Below are 17,125 nucleotides of genomic sequence, written 5' to 3' on the forward strand. Positions count from 1 at the left end.
GAGCAGAGACAGAGCACGCTATTACCCGGCAGCTGGGAGCGGAAAGAAGTGGCACAGATGGCTCGCGACTGGGCTCCCCCTGTAGGAGGCGTCGCCCCTTCCATGCCCCTGCGTGCGGGCAGTTGTCTGGCCTCGTTGCTTTTAGCATGCCCAGGGCTGCAAGGTGGAGGAGGCGAGAAAGGGAACCGAGAGGCACGGCAGCTCAGAGGGAGCCGTCGCCTACCCGCCGCCCCGCCCCCAGGCTCACCAGAGCTTTTAGTTATTGATGGCCGGGGCTGCATGTCTTGCTCTCAGGCAACTCCGAGCACCTCCTTCGCCCTGCCTCATCCCCACTGGCCATCCAGCTCCCTTCTTGGGCTCCCTGCTCTGAGGGGACTCTTGTATGTCTTGGGGGTGGTGGTGGGGGGGAGGCGGCACATTCCCTCGGATTTGAGGGAAAGGAAAACACAGGAGGCTAGGAGCAGGACGAAAACCAGAATCCAGAAAAACGCTTACTGAATGCAGTCTGCTTATCAAATCCATCGCCTTAAAAAAAAAAAAAAAAATTCTTCCATCCCTGACTTTTGTTGTTACCTCTCCTCCGTCGTGTGCATTTGCATAACCTGCTCAGTAAAGCCCTTCGACAAGAATCAATAAGAATTCTCCTTGTTTCTGCTTAGAGCCCCATCGCCCTGATCTTCAGGGCTGCTGGAGGACGATACCTGTGGGGGACGCGAGAAGCCGGACCAGCCTCGGAACCGCCCGGCCCAGAGCTTAGCAATGCCTAAGCTGCACACTTTCTTAGGCAGATGGTTAAGTTCCCCCAGGTTCGTGCCAGGTTTCAACATCATGCTGTGATTTTGTTCTTCTGGAACAGGATGAGTGTTGCTTCCCAGAGCGGCCCTATTAGAATAGAAAGAAAATCCTCTAAATAGGCGGAACAAGGCGTCAGGAGGGAAAGTTCTCTAAACGCACTTTAATACGAGCTGGGTATTGTGTGGAATTCAGCGCCCATCACCGTTTAGCCTGAGAGTTATGGCAGTGATTGGGGAAGAATAGAGGAACATAATGGATACATGTGGCGTTTGCTCATTATATTCAAGTTAGCCCAACTCCACTGTGGAAACTGTTCAACTTTCTCTCCCCTTAGCTTGCACAGTGAAATAATACAGACATTGAGGCCTCCAATGGGATCGCCTGCCACGCTATTCTATTTTCACTGCTAACGAGGGCTTCATAAGCCTTTGATACAGTCTGATCTTTGAAACCTTTCCAAATCTCCTCAAGCTTATGCTAAATCCTATTTGGAACTTTTTTTTTTTTTTTTTTCCCCTTGCCTGCTAGCACCCAGGACTTAAGAAAGCCATTTGGACAGTGACATGCATACTAACATGTCGCAAGACTCGTTCCTGAAAGGGAAGTGGCAACTCTGCTCACTGGGACTCACGCTAGCAAAACACAATTGCGTACACAAATTTGAATAAAATCAATTTTCCCTTCTCCTTTGGGCTCCTTAATCGAGAGGCTGTTCTGGGCACCGTGGGAAGCTGGGGGAGAAGGCGGGCAGAGCAAGTCCGTGGAGAGAGGGCTGCGGGCGCTTGAAAGCCTCCTAGGTGCAAAATGCAGTGTGTGTGTGTGTGTGTGTGTGTGTGTGTGTTGGGGGGGGGCGGTTCCCGAGCCACGGGGGCGAAATCTCACCGTATTTGCTCTTAGATCAAGCAGCCATCACCAGAGGGGCACAATAAATAAAACCTGCGCCAACTCCTCTACACGCAGGGCGCCGATAGGAAAGGGGAAAAAGCACAAGGAGTTAAAGAAACAAAGGAAAGACTCCTTAATTTTCCTTTCTTGTTTTCCCCTCTAAGCCTTCCCACATTAAAGGGATTGTCAGAGGCTGGCGTAGGAGCGGCGCGAGGACTAGGTCGTCATTGGCTGCCTGGCTCGGGCGATTTGCATATCGACGGCTATAAAGAGGGAGGCGGCGCTCGGCGGCGCAGCGCCAGAGAGGAGAAAGGAGAGCGAGGAGCCGAGCGGAGGCGGGTCCGCGCGTCCCTAGCGCCAGCCCCAGCCGCGGAGCTGAAGCCGGCAGACTTCTCCCGCACCCGGCTCGCAAAGGCGGCGCTCCGAGGAGCCTGGGACTCACGCCTGGACCTGCAAACCAGAGAGGAATCCCTTCTTCAGCCTTTTGGAATAGCACTTGGGGCTGGCGGCATGAGTCCAGTGAGGCGCCGGGGCATGCCCTGCCTTTTCCCCTTGCAGCTCTTCAGCCTCTGTTGGGTGCTCTCAGTGGCCCAGAGCAAGACAGTGCGATACAGCACCTTCGAGGAGGATGCCCCTGGCACAGTCATCGGGACTCTGGCCGAGGACCTGCATATGAAAGTGTCGGGAGACACAAGCTTCCGCCTGATGAAGCAATTCAACAGCTCGCTGCTCCGGGTGCGCGAGGGTGACGGGCAGCTGACCGTCGGGGACGCGGGCCTGGACCGCGAGCGGCTGTGCGGCCAGGCCCCGCAGTGCGTGCTGGCCTTCGATGTGGTCAGCTTCTCGCAGGAGCAGTTCAGGCTGGTGCACGTGGAGGTAGAGGTGAGGGACGTCAACGACCACGCGCCCCGCTTCCCCCGGGCCCAGATCCCCGTGGAGGTGTCGGAGGGCGCGGCGGTGGGCACGCGCATCCCCCTGGAGGTGCCGGTGGACGAGGACGTGGGCGCCAACGGGCTGCAGAGCGTGCGCCTGGCCGAGCCGCACAGCCCCTTCCGAGTGGAGCTGCAGACGCGCGCGGACGGCGCCCAGTGCGCCGACCTGGTGCTGCTGCAGGAGCTGGACCGCGAGAGCCAGGCCGCCTACAGCCTGGAGCTGGTGGCCCAGGACGGCGGCCGCCCGCCGCGCTCCGCCACGGCCGCCCTCAGCGTACGCGTGCTGGATGCCAACGACCACAGCCCGGCCTTCCCGCAGGGCTCCGTGGCCGAGGTGGAGCTGGCGGAGGACGCGCCCGTGGGCTCGCTGCTGCTCGACCTGGACGCGGCGGACCCCGACGAGGGCCCCAACGGCGACGTGGTGTTCGCCTTCGGCGCCCGCACCCCGCCCGAGGCGCGCCGCCTCTTCCGCCTCGACCCGCGCTCGGGCCGCCTCACCCTGGCGGGCCCCGTGGACTACGAGCGCCAGGACACCTACGAACTGGACGTGCGGGCGCAGGACCGTGGCCCCGGGCCCCGCGCCGCCACCTGCAAAGTCATCGTGCGCATCCGAGACGTCAATGACAACGCGCCGGACATCGCCATCACCCCGCTGGCTGCCCTGGGCGCACCTGCCGCCTCGCCCTTCGCCGCCGCCGCCGCCGCCGCTGCTCTCGGGGGCACGGACGCGACCTCGTCAACCGGGCCAGGAACTCCAGAGGCCGGTGCCATCTCGCTGGTGCCAGAGGGGGCGGCGCGAGAGAGCTTGGTGGCGCTGGTCAGCACCTCGGACAGGGACTCGGGAGCCAACGGGCAGGTGCGCTGCGCCCTCTACGGGCACGAGCACTTCCGGCTGCAGCCGGCCTACGCGGGCAGCTACCTGGTTGTGACCGCGGCATCCTTGGACCGCGAGCGCATCGCCGAGTACAACCTGACGCTGGTGGCGGAGGACCGCGGCGCTCCCCCGTTACGTACCGTGCGCCCCTACACGGTGCGCGTGGGCGACGAGAATGACAATGCGCCGCTCTTCACCCGGCAGGTCTACGAGGTGTCGGTGCGTGAGAACAACCCGCCCGGCGCCTACTTAGCCACGGTGGCCGCCCGGGACCCCGACCTGGGCCGCAATGGCCAGGTCACCTACCGGCTGCTGGAGGCCGAGGTAGGCCGCGCCGGGGGCGCCGTGTCCACCTACGTATCGGTAGACCCAGCTACCGGGGCCATTTATGCGCTGCGCAGTTTCGACTACGAGACGCTGCGCCAGCTAGACGTGCGCGTCCAGGCGAGCGACGGTGGCTCCCCTCAGCTCTCCAGCAGCGCCCTTGTGCAAGTGCGGGTGCTGGACCAGAACGACCACGCGCCGGTCCTGGTGCACCCGGCGCCGGCCAACGGCTCCCTGGAAGTGGCGGTGCCCGGGCGCACCCCAAGAGACACAGCCGTGGCGCGCGTGCAGGCCCGGGACGCGGACGAAGGCGCCAACGGGGAGCTGGCATTCGACCTCCTGCAGCAGGAGCCTCGAGAAGCCTTCGCCATCGGCCGCCGCACGGGGGAGATCGTGCTCACCGGCGACCTCTCGCAGGAGCCGCCGGGCCGCGTGTTCCGGGCTCTGCTGGTCATATCGGACGGCGGCCGTCCCCCGCTCTCCACCACCGCCACCGTCAGCTTCGTGGTGACAGCCGGCGGCGGGCGCGGGCCGGCGGCTCCCGCCAGTGCTGGGGGCGCAGAGCGCTCTCGCCCGCCGGGCTCGCGGCTCGCGGCGTCGGGGCCGGCGCTGCAATGGGACACGCCTCTGATCGTCATCATCGTGCTGGCCGGGAGCTGCACGCTGCTGCTGGCCGCCATCATCGCCATCGCCACCACCTGCAATCGCCGCAAGAAGGAGGTGCGCAAAGGGGGGCCCCGCCGGGAAGAGCGGCCCGGGGCGGCGGGCGGCGGCGCCTCGGCTCCTGGCTCCCCGGAGGAGGCCGCCCGGGGCGCTGGGCCCCGGCCCAACATGTTCGACGTGCTCACCTTCCCTGGCAGCGGCAAAGCGCCCTTTGGCAGCCCCGCGGCCGACGCGCCCCCGCCCGCGGTCGCGGCGGCCGAAGTGCCGGGCTCGGAGGGCGGCAGTGCCACCAGGGAAAGCTCCTGTCACTTCGAGGGGCAGCAGCGGCTCCGCGGCGCGCACGCCGAGGTGAGGCCTTCCTTCGGCTGGGCAACCCTCGGTGCCCCGCGGACAGGCTGGGGGAAGACTGGAGGGGTCTGGGGTGGGCGTGCGCGGGAGATGCCTAACCTGTCGCACCTGTATTTTTTGTGTGTTTCTTGTCCACCCCTCGCCCCCGTCCCCCCTCCCCCACTCCCTTCCCCGCTGCAGCCCTACGGTGCCTCCCCGGGCTTCGGAAAGGAGCCGGCGCCCCCTGTGGCAGTCTGGAAAGGACACTCTTTCAACACCATCTCCGGCCGAGAAGCAGAGAAATTCAGTGGCAAAGACAGCGGCAAAGGGGACAGTGATTTCAACGACAGCGATTCCGACATTAGCGGGGACGCTCTGAAAAAAGACCTCATCAACCACATGCAGAGTGGTGAGGACTCTTCCTTCCTGCCAGGTTCAGCATTCCTCCTTTCCCTCCCCTTTTGCCGCCGCTTCGCCCCTCTCCATCTCCGTTCCCAGGTCCCCATCCCCTCCCCCACTTATTTTCAGTCCTAGAGTTCCGGATCCGGCAGGCCTCGCGGTGAATTTCCAAACGCCTAGTCGAGGCAGCTCCATCACTTGAATTAAGCACAGCCCTACCTGGTAGGAGGAGACTTGGGGTGATGCTTTCTATCTGAGGAGGGGAATCCTGCTTATCTTTTATTTTTTATTTTTTGAGCCAGCTTGGAGTTAGGTGACTTTACAGGAAGCAGCATCCCTTTCGAATCTGGAGTCGCTGGCGTTCATCTTCATATGGGCTTTTTCCTTTTCGGCCACCCTGACCCTGTCTGACATTCTGAAGATGGAGGCGGAAAGGTGTAGTAATCTCAGTAATAGTCATGACTTTCTCTCCTTTTCTCTTCATGTTAGGGCTCTGGGCGTGCACCGCTGAGTGTAAGATCCTGGGCCACTCTGACCGCTGCTGGAGTCCCTCATGTGGAGGGCCCAACACCCATCCCTCGCCTCACCCAGCAGCCCAGATGTCAACCTTCTGTAAGAGCACGTCGCTGCCTCGGGATCCTCTGCGCAGGGACAATTACTACCAGGCGCAGCTGCCCAAGACAGTGGGGCTGCAGAGCGTCTATGAGAAAGTGCTGCACAGGGACTATGACAGGACAGTCACTCTGCTCTCCCCTCCTCGTCCAGGGAGGCTCCCAGACTTGCAGGAGATCGGGGTACCCCTCTATCAGTCCTCCCCTGGCAGGTACCTGTCCCCAAAGAAGGAAGCCAATGAAAATGTGTAATCCCACGCTGCATGTCTTCACACATATACAGGCCGCTCTGAGAAGTCCCTAAGTTATTGACCGGTGTCAGTGTTGTATATATAAATATGCAAGATGTGCCTTAAAATGAAGTTGTTGGAAGCTATTTCCAATCACATTGGTACTGTTTGGTATTTGCAAACAAAAACGTAGTTAATGTAATTTTTATGAAATGTGTGCCGTATTTAATTTTCCTTATCATGCTATAGACTTTCATTTCACTTGCAGCTTGCCATTTTCTTAGTGTTTTTAACCTGTACATTGTGTAATGTAATGTTTGTATATAATGAAATTTTGTTATATTTTTATATAATAAAAGCTAAAGTGGAAGTTATTGCCAAAGGAAATGTCTGTAAGACAAAAAAAAAAAAACATGTTGGAATTACTTAATGGAAATTAATCTTTCACCTGAAACAGCCTAGTGTTTGAGAAGTTTTGCCTTGCCAAGTATAACTTGTATATCTTGAGTCTGTGGTAGATTTCAAGTTCAATGTTATTTAATTATATTTGGTTTTCTGTAAACCGTGTCACTTAATAAGCACAGTAATAAAGGATTTGTCATGTGTTTGAAGAATATAATTGCTTTTCATGAAGACGCCTACGGTCAGACATTCGCAAATAATTTGAATACCAGAATTAAACCTTTCAAGGGCTAATTATTTGAGCATTATTAATGTTCACGGCAACATTAAACCTGTGGGATTTAAGTATTGGAAAGTCTCATCAAAGTATTAAAAATATTTGTTGATTTTGTAAAACACGTGCATCTCCATAAATATTAGGAACTCTATAAAATTCCTATTCTCATGTATTCACTCAAATATTTATGGAGCATCTACCATAAAGTCAAGGAATGCTGTTTGAGCTATTCATTCACTCATTAAACAAGCATTGGTAGAGATTTTTACTAACTTTAGTCAGTAACCCCTTTAAGAGCTGGGGTTCAAGGTTAAGAAGACAGTCCCAAGGAACTCTTAGCATATTAGGGATTTTGATATCAAAAAGAAACTCAGATATATGGATGAAAATGACATGATGTTGGGAATTTGCTTTAAAATACGAGAAAATACAGGGAGGCTATATGAAATAAGATTGATAAAATATTAATCGTTGTCAGTGCTGGCATGGGCAAGTGTGTGGGGAGGGAGGAGGGCTAATTATGCCAATCTGTGTGTTTGAGTTTGAAAATGTATGTAATGGAAGGTTTTTAAGACGGCTATGCATTCATTTCACTTGAAATTAGAATGATAATAATGAGAGTTAACCTTTACCAGACAAGCTTTTATATGAGCGGAGCTACTACAAAGCACTCTGTATGAATTATCTAATTTAATCCCCAAATTATCCCCATGAGATGGAACTATTATTATCTCCATTTCATAGATTTAAGAAAAAAACAAAACATTCAAAAAAACGAGGGCACAGTGAGGCTAGGTAAAACGCCCAAAGTCACACAGCTGGTAAATGGCCAGGATGAAATTCATACCCAAATTAATGAAGGCAAGAAAATAAAATGAAGCAACTAAAGTTTTCTTTTTTTTTTTTTTTTTTTTTTTTTACTTAGAGTGTTATGTGGAAAAGTCCCAATGCGTTGCCTTTACTGCTCGATTATTGTTTAGCTCTTTACATCTGAAGTGCCTGTGACCCTTTATTACTCATCACAGGGTGTGAGGCTCTGCAATAACATAGGGGCCCTCAAAGCTGCCTGTTGAAGTCATGATGGAAACCAGCGGTGGCTCCAAGCTGAACGGCAGGGTGGGCACACACGAGCGCTTTGCCACCCACAGCCCGTGCGAAGTTCAGTAGCTTCTACAGGCGACTGAGCTGAATGTGTCCCCTGTCACGCTCAGACTGCCCGGACCTCAAGTTCCGAAAGAGGACGCTGGCTGCGGCCAGCCTCCCAGACCGCTCCAGAGCCGTGATGACCAGCCCCAAGGGAGAGACCTCCTGCTCCAACATCTAAGGCTCTATTCTTGAGAAGCCCCATCCAATGCGGCACAGCAGAATGATAATCCCCTGGTGCCATCTAAAAGGGTCGCATCTCTGGTGATGTTCGCCTACTTCTGCCCTTCGAAAGTAATATAATGTCACTGTCGTCATTTTATTGTGTACTGTGCGAACTTTCGCTGCTCCAAAATTTTTCAAAACGTCTATGACTTCACTGGTATATTTTTTCCCTTAGAGATGACCATTATTTTTCCTTGGAACTTCAAAAAAAAAAAAAACGCATCAAACACACAATTTAGTTCTTAGAATTGTTTGTTTACACAGGAGAAAGGAGTGGAGAGAGCTTGTCTCAGGGTCAGCAGCAGGAACTCTCCGGGAAACAGGAGCTAGATGAAAGAGGCTTTCTGCTTTTCTCTGGAAATGTTTATTCCCAAGTACGTTTTTAAGAAAACACATTTCTTAGGTAAATACCACATGATCTCACCTATACGTGGGATCTAAAGAACAAAATAAACGAACGAACAAAACAGAAACAGACTCACAGATACAGAGAACAAACTGACGGTTGCTGGACGGAAGGGGGGGTGGGGGCTGGGGGGAAAAAGGTCAAGGGGATGAGGAAGCACAGACCGGTAGCTACGAAATAGTCACGGGGGTGTAAAGTACAGCACAGGGAAGAGAGTCGATAACATTGTAATAACCATGTGTAGTGCCAGGTGGGTACTATACTAGCTGGAGAGATCACTTCGTAAGTTATATAAATGTCTAACCACTGTGCTGCACACCTCAAACTAACATAAAATAATGTTGAATGTCAACTGTCATTGAAAATTTAAAAAAAGAAAAGAATATATATATATATTTCTTCATTAAATTAAACGAGATACCGTTGATGCAGAATGCACAGGACAATGCCTGGCCTGTGATACTATCTTCCTCTTTCCTGTCTTCCTCTGGAGCCAGCCTCTACTCTACCCAGCCCCGCCCGCTGCTGGGGCAGCCCTGCCAGTAAGGAAGCTGAACAGACACAGGGTGGCCTGTCTTGTTCCGACACTGGTTTGCTGACTTCACTTCTGCATTCTCTCATGTTTGGACGACACTCTGTACAAGTATGGCCAACGGGAGCATCGCGGGCCATCTCACCAGCCTGTGACATTTGCGCTGGCACCACAAATACCCCTTCCGAGGATGGAGATGGAGGCCAACAACCCTTGGGTGCCACGGGAAGGCCCTCGGGGGGAGTGGGAGGTCACCTTGAAAGAGAAAGCTAAAGCCTGACTTTACCTGTTTCACAGTCTTATGTCTGGCCCCATTGACTTGGGTGCTCCGTGCTTCCTATAATAAAATATCCATCAAAGAAACCACTTCAGAAAATTAAAACGTAAGTGGTTTCAACATCTACTGAAAAATGCATTCTGAAATAAGGCAAAAGCAGGATGCACATCTCCAAACACAAATACATATGCACATGGAAAGAAAAAAAATATACACAATCAGGATGAGTTCCATGCCATAATTAGCTAAATAGCTGGCTTATCTCACTTGGCAAATATAAGCTTTTATCATCTGAAAATTCCATTTTGGTAAACAAGCATATTCGCTTTAGTACTGAATTCAGTAACAGTAAGATAATTGGAATGCTGTTCGTTTTGAAAGCAAACCGAAGCAAAGCAATACAATACTCAATGCGGCACTGTGCTCCGCAACAGCTCAGAAGAGCTTCGAAAATGCCATTTCATTTTCAACAGCTATACAATAACTCAAGAGAGTATTTATCATTCCCTTTCTTCAGAGGGAAATCATCTGCGAGGGAATCCACCCACGAGTTCAAAGTCACCTAATAAGTGAACAGCGGGGAGAAATAGACAACAGGCTGTTTTAAAAGTCATCACTCGAAGCGCCTGAGCAAACGTGCCCCTGCAGCCAGGGAGAGAATCTTCCCTCGTTATCGGCACGCAGGCTCGGCCTCCGCACACCTCAGTTCAGGAATCTCAACGGGGCCGACGTGAAACTCGCATAGTTCGATGCAGAATTAGAGAAATTTCATTTGCCAGCCCGCTATGGCCCTCAGCCGATATCACAGACACCTCGAGCTCAGCACGTCCAAATCAAGATCACCCTCCCTTCTCCGCCACCGTTGCCCCCACAGACTCTCCCTCCAGCAACTGCTTTCAACTCAGAAAATGGGACAGCGGTCTTCAGACCAAACCCCAAGCACAGAGTCATCGTGAGCCTCCACCGTATTCCCACTTCTGCTCGTCGAGGTCTATGGATTCCATTTTCTAAATATTGTTTAATTGTGTCCTTTCCTTCACCCCACTGTAGCGAATATGACCCCCCACCGCCAGCCACCGCGTTCACCTCGGCAGCGGCGGACACTTCCGTTTGCTCCACGACAGCCCCCATCTCAGGCATCTGCCTCTCCTGCCTCAGGAATGCTGAGGACCTGGGGAAGCCCAAGGTGGAGGCTACGGAACCTTGTTCAGCCTGCACACAGAGCAGTCTGGAGGTCCTGGGAATTTCAGACCCGCAGAGCCAACCTTCAGACAATGAAGGACAGGTAGGTATTGGTGGATAAATACCCTCATTTTCCCATCCCATAAGGGGACAATTTGGAGCTGTGTTCTAAACAGTTCCTCTGAGGGTCCCAAGTGGATTCGAGCCCCAGCGGTCCCCAGTGGTGGCCCGCTCAGCAACATCCTTCGCCGGCTTTCCTTGCTCCTCATCACACTTTCCTCGCTCGGTCACTGTGCTTCCCGGGTTCACTGGCACCCGTGTCTTTCCAGGGGGACTATCCCAGTCAGGATGGCTGCACAAGGACAAGAACAAGAATGAGAATAAGGATGTCACTCGTCAGCGATCACCGCATTCCAGGCACCGTACCAAGCACTTACAATTAATGCTCACGACCTCGCCAGATAAGTACTCATTAAACCATCTTGCATCTGGGGAGAGGAAGACCGGAGACGTAACTTGGCAGAGGTCGCGCAGTGAATATTAGGAGGGATTAAATTCGAGCTCTGCCTGACCCTTCGGAATAAAGCAAACCAGCTTGCCCAAATTCTCATCGCTTCCTTCCTGGGTTCCAGCCAGAATTCCCTATCTGCTCCTCCCGGAGTCACTACGTGTCTCTGCCATTCCCTCCTCCACACTACTGCCGTAAACACCTTTTCTAAACCTCTGATCTTGTCACTCCTCTGACTAATAGTAACCTCACGACTTCCCGTTGCCGTTAGGATAATGTCCGCAGTGTGCCCGTGACATCCCAGACCCTTTGTGCTGACCCCCGCTCTGCCCCATGCCACACGCACACACACGCATGCACACACACACGCGCGCACACACGCGCACACGCACGCACACGCACGCACGTCACTGCAGCCAGACGCATCTGCCCGTGCTTCACCTCTCCATCCTGACCCTTCCTCCTCTTCCTCTCCCTTCACCCCACCCTTTCTCTCCCCCGGCCCTTTCTTCTTATCCTTCAAGGCTCTTGAAGGAACATTTCGCCTCCCCTTCCAGCCACCGGCCAGACAGGGCAGAGCGCCTCCTGTGTGTCTCCGCGGCATTGACCCAAACAGAGAATAATTGTTGTTCCACTTACCTGTCTCCTGCCCTGGCCCATGAAATCGAGGACAGGCTGTGTCCTTCATCTTTCTGTCCCTAGCGCCAGGTACACTGGCTGCTACATAATAAGGATTCAATAAAAGCACTTGCTGAATGGAATGATTCACTGAGCCAAGCACAAAAGGTCATGGTTAGTTACACATCATAGCCAAGAGACTCTGCTTCCTCAAGTCAACATATCTCCCCACGGGGTCTGTATGAAATATGCCTCTGAATCAGACATGACCAGGGGACTCAGCATCTAGTCCACCCCAACTGGTCTAATGCCTCCAGGAGTGCTTGGAGGATGCAGAAGCAGCATCAGCCCTGATCACGTACAAGTCACCTTACCTGTTGAAGGTAAAGCCCTCTCCCTCTTCCAGGCTCAATGCAGCAGCCTTTTTTAAAGACCCAACTCAAGAGGTTCTCAGAAGACTGTGTAACCACACGTCTAGAGATTTGACGTGGTCTAGTCCATTTTGGTATCTGAAGCCAGATGGCCCAAATCATCCAAATAACTGTCAAGTTTTCACTTTGTTGAGGCAAACACAGCAAACCATTAAGTCCATGAAAGCATCGAATCATTTTCTATGCTCTTAGATAGCCATCTCTTACAGCATCGAGACTGTCTAGTTTGCCAAATTTCCTTTCTATCAAGTCTAGGAAAGCCACTGTCGAGAGGTGAAGATTTACTTCTAATGAATGTCATTAAATCATCAGAGAAAGAAGGAGGCTATTAAAGGTGGTGGGCCAGTGGGTGAGAATGGAATCTCAATTTTATTCAGCAACTGACTTTCAGCCATCACTTAACCCCGCTGTGATTCATTCTGCTTATCGGCCAAGGGCCCTCAATCAGCAGCCTCGCTTGGAGGTCTGAGGATGCACCAGGGCAGACGCCGGACCGCTGCGGGAATGCTACGGACTGGCTCAGTGTCCTGGGCTAGAGAAACCCAGCATCAGCACTCTGCCCGATGACCCTCCCCATACTGGTGGCGGGGCGTCTCCCGGGCTATGTCCACAGCCAAACGTTAGTAAAAATCGCATTTCTACCTAATTATCTAGATATTTTCAAGGACTCATATGGGACTCTTCAGTATCTTTATAAATCCTTCAGTTCCTCACTTAAATTGGGGTGATTGTCAAGTTCCTGAGGAGCATGCGCATCCTGAGATGGGGATTCTTCTGGAAATTACATACTGAGGGTGTGCTCTCGGGAGAAGGGGAGAGAGGCCAGCAGGAGAGGGCAGGGGGAGGAAGCTCGAAAGGTGGCAGTCTTGGTTTCAGCCTGGTTTCCCCCTGAGCTCTGGAGCACAAACTGGTCCTCTCTTGAGGCAAGGAGCCTGCCTTTTATCCCCATATCAGTCACTGGCCTCTGGATAGGGGCGGGAGTTCATCGCATTACTTCCTATGGCAAGAGGCCTCCTGCTAGGCTGAGGGACATTCTCCAGAGTGAGGAGCCTTCATGGGCCTTCAACAGCCAGGACCCAAGCAGACAGGGAGGTGCTGGGGCTCTATGGGTGCGGGGGAGAGGGAGGGACCCAACGGCATCCAGCTGTGGTTCTTAAATCAGACTCACCTGGAGGCCTTGCTAAACACAGGGTGCCGGGCCCCAGCCCAGCAGCTTCTGATACAAGAGGTTTGGGGTGAGGTCCTGTAATTTGCATCTCTCACAAGTTCCCAGGTGATGCCGATGCTGCTGGTCCAAGGACCACCCTTTGAGAACCACTGTTCCCAGGTGTGGCTGAGGAGGCGCTGAGCCAAGACATGCCTTCTGGCCTGCTGTGATTCTGTAAACTGATTTTACCCAGGACTATTTCAGCCGTAGGCTATAACCTTCCACCGGTGCCTCCAGAAAGTGGAACTCTACGCTTGTCGCCAACACAAAGAGCAGACGGAGGTAAAGTGGTGAGCGTGACGGCTGGAGCTACAAGGCATCACCGACCAAGGCATCGACCCCTCGTGCCCTGCCTCCATCCCCGCCCCCTTTCCCCCTCAGCTACCACGGCCCCCAGGTGAGAGGTGCACACGGCGGGGCAGGGAGAAGCTGCTCGCAGATATTAGGCTCCCTCTGAGTGGTGCGCTTGTCAGGGGTGCCGACCAACCGGGACAGGAAGGGTGAGGAGATGGGGGGCCTCGGTGCAACAACACATCGTGGGAGAGACGGGATGAAGAATCTATGTTGAAGCAAGGCACTCAAAACCGAGATGGGCTGCCTCGAGGGCGATGATTCCCTGTCGCCGGTGACTTGCAAGCAAAGGCGGGACCATCAGTTGACAGAATGAGGAGGTAGGGGGTGTCTGGCCTGGGGTTGGATCAGACAGCCATGATGTCTCCTCCCGGGCCTATTAGTTAATGACTTTATACAGATTTCAGGATGCCTTTTCTTTCACTCCCTAGATGCTCTTGGGATCCTGCCCTGCTCTACCTGATTTTCAAACGACAGGAAGTTTAGCACACAAAGTTTACTCTGTTGGCTTGTAAGAGCTCCTAAATTTTTTCCAGCTTTCTGAGAAGAGCCAGAATAATTTCTGCTTCCCCGGTTGGATGCTTAGCTGATCCGACAGACTGGGTCTGTCATTTTCTCCTTTAATGGTCTAAAGCCCAAGTCTTGTCTCTGGGAAAATGGCCTTTGATTTGTTGTAAAGTATTTTCCAAGCTACTCTCTAAACTGTACTGCTCACGGGGACAGTCCTCTGAGAGCCGGTCACCATCAGCGGCCCCATCTTTCCAAGAGGGAAACTGAGCAAAAGTTCGTCAGAAGCAGGTGTTTTCCCAGGCCTTGCCTTCGCCCCACCTCCTGGGGTGCTCTCTTTAATGCTTATTAAATGGAGACATTTATTCAACATAAGTCTCCAGACTTAAGTCCATTTAAAATCATTTAGGAATCGAGTCACTGGGGCTGTGTTTTGGCCAGCTTCCCGCAGTCGCTCACCCCAGACCCACGTTCTAGAATACAAAGGCGCTGTGATTCGTTTCTGCTCTTCAGCTCCACGAGCCAGAGAAGCTCGTTGCTCTTGCCACCAGCTGAGCGATAGCACGGAAATTTCTAGGCTGAAGCCATTAGATTCGGACGCAGCTAACACACACACACACACACGCTCGCACGCACAAAACAAAATGTTGTCAGGCAATCTGATTTACTCTAGCTGCGAGCGTGTGGGGGGAGGAGGCCAAGCAAGCTTGGGTCCGTTGTGCTCTCTTACTCCTGTGGACACGGGCAACTGCCAATTTGCTTGACCAAGTCCCCCGAGTGGCCACTGCTAGGCTCACGTACCTCCAGCCAGACAAGGAGGAGCAAACAGGGCTATGCAGTACACAAACCACCAGATTATTTAAAAAAAAAAAATCAAAATCCCCATGAATGCAACTAGATCTAAAAAATTATAGTTCCCAGAACTCCTCTCAGAAGGAGTCCTGCACCTGTATGTTAGGTGTATTAGGATGGGGGGACCTGGGGTGGGGTAGAGGAGGTCGCTGCTACACGGCCGTCTAAGGAGCATCTGCCCATTAACCGTGTTGTGTTTCATTGGCCGAATGGGGCAGGTGAGTTTGGAGTGAGCTGAGCTGCTGGGCGCAGGAGAGAGGGCGATTCTCCTCCTCCGTCCTTTCCCCACTGCCATCCTTCAAAATAAATGTGAAACGAATATTTAAAGGATATAGGTTTAGGGGACTTAAATCTTGCTTGTAATGCTTTATTTCTTTTATTTAAATAGGTCTGCAATGAATGGGAGAAAACATTAACATTCGTCAGTTCTGGTTGGCGGGGCACACAGGTGTCTGCTATTTTTATATTTTCAACTGCAACAAAAGAATACGACTTTGAAGGATCACGCCATTTGTCAGCATGCCCAGGGCTCCCATAGATCTTTATCCCATAATATTATCACCATGCCACTCTGCCCTTATCCACTGAGCACTGCCCTGGGCAGGATAAAGATCAACATATGAGTGGTGCCCATAATCACAGACCTAAAGACAGGAACATATTGATTCCCTAGCCGGAGAGAAGCACATGAGAGTCTGGGAGACGTGGATAATGCCCCCCGGCAGCCTAGCTCTCCTCCGGGAACCGCCTCCGGGTCAGCAACCTCATTCACAGGCAGCCGATGCGGAGGGCACGTAGGGGAGGGGGAACCACCCAATCACTGGGCAGCGACTATGCCGCAACGGGCCCGAGCAGCCCAGGGCCTGGGGGGCTCTAAGCTCTGGCAACACAGGACGAGCCATCGTCCTGACACCTCTTGATGATCTTCACCTCCATCTAGTACGACCAGGAAACTGCGAGTGAACATGGTTTCTTTTTCATTTTGAAGAATCTTACCCTTTTGAGCACCAGACATCCAGGGAAGAGACCGAAAAGGAAAAATTCAGATTGTGGTTTTGGGTAGAGCAGAGAGGAGACCAGCTCTTGACCTGCTACGTCTGGATGGGCTCGAGATGGTGGTAAGAAGGTATAGGGCTAATCGAGATGTGGTTCTCAAAGCACTGTCATCGGATCTCTGGGAGTCCCCGAGAATCTTTCAGAAGGTCCACAAGAGAAACACTGTTTTCATAAGAATACTAAGATGTTATTTGCCTTTCCCATTGGGTTGCCATTGGCTCGGATGATGTCAACAAAATTATGAGTGCAAATACTGGTATGTTCACGTGAGTCAAAACAGGGCACCAAAGAACCCATCACTGCAGGAAAAAAATTGGCCTCGGGAATGACCTTGATAAAGTGGTCACAATTATTACTTTCGTTAAATCTTGACCATTGACTATGTGTCTTTTTAATGTTCTATGTGATACAATAGGAAGTACCCATAGAACACCTTCACTGCCAAAAAGAACTACGATGACTCTCTAGGAAAATCTGTGGGGTTTAGTTGCAAGCTGAACCGGCTATCTTTTTCGAGGAATACCATTTTGACTTGAAAGAATGACAGGCAAACAAACTACGGTTATTCAGACTTGGGTATTCAAACAAACTCTGGTCATTCCCCTTGGAGGGAAATCATTGACAGCGTTTGTTTCCACGATAAAATTTAAACGTTCAAGCTAAAATTAGAATTTTGGAAAACCTGTGAGCCTGTCAGCTTTCTAATACTTAAAGACTTTTTTTTTTTTAATGCAGTTGGTAGCGATATGAAAAAACGCAAGTGTTTCAAAGTTTAGATTGCCTGCGTGACTCAGTGAATCAGTGTTTTCCTAGAGATCAATGTCATTAGTATGGTTTCAGATTCCACGTTGCAACTAGCCTTCAAGAAACTCCCACTTGTAGAGTTTTGGTACAGTACCCAAGAGCACCACGGTTGTGTGAAATAGGCTAGTAAAATATTTTTTTCTTTTCAAATGACCTATGTGTGTGGCGCCGGGTTTTCCTCACCTACTGTAACCAAAATAACACACCGCAACAGGGTGTAATGGGAGCAATTATGAGAATCCAATTATCTTCTTTTATGCCAGACATGAAGGAAATTTGCAAAAATGTAAAACGATGGCCCTTTGTC

At 52.3% G+C, this 17,125-nt stretch overlaps 1 protein-coding gene across 2 annotated transcripts; it reads left to right on the forward strand.

Annotated features, from left to right (window-relative positions):
- Positions 1-1,960: 1,960 nt before the first annotated feature.
- Positions 1,961-7,330, forward strand: PCDH8 (protocadherin 8). Of its 2 annotated transcripts, none has more exons than XM_016158193.2 (3): positions 1,961-4,530; positions 5,002-5,209; positions 5,689-7,330. In XM_016158193.2, exons 1-3 carry the CDS (start codon positions 2,191-2,193, stop codon positions 6,060-6,062), a joined length of 2,922 nt encoding a protein of 973 aa, XP_016013679.2. In that variant the 5' UTR covers positions 1,961-2,190; the 3' UTR covers positions 6,063-7,330. The 2 variants fall into 2 exon arrangements, with proteins under 2 accessions (XP_016013679.2, XP_016013677.2); XM_016158191.2 differs by having other exon boundaries at positions 1,961-4,821; positions 5,689-6,654.
- The last annotated feature ends 9,795 nt before the right edge of the window (positions 7,331-17,125 follow it).

This window comes from Rousettus aegyptiacus, unplaced genomic scaffold, assembly GCF_014176215.1.
Source record: "Rousettus aegyptiacus isolate mRouAeg1 unplaced genomic scaffold, mRouAeg1.p scaffold_m13_p_11, whole genome shotgun sequence".
Lineage (NCBI taxonomy): Eukaryota > Metazoa > Chordata > Mammalia > Chiroptera > Pteropodidae > Rousettus > Rousettus aegyptiacus.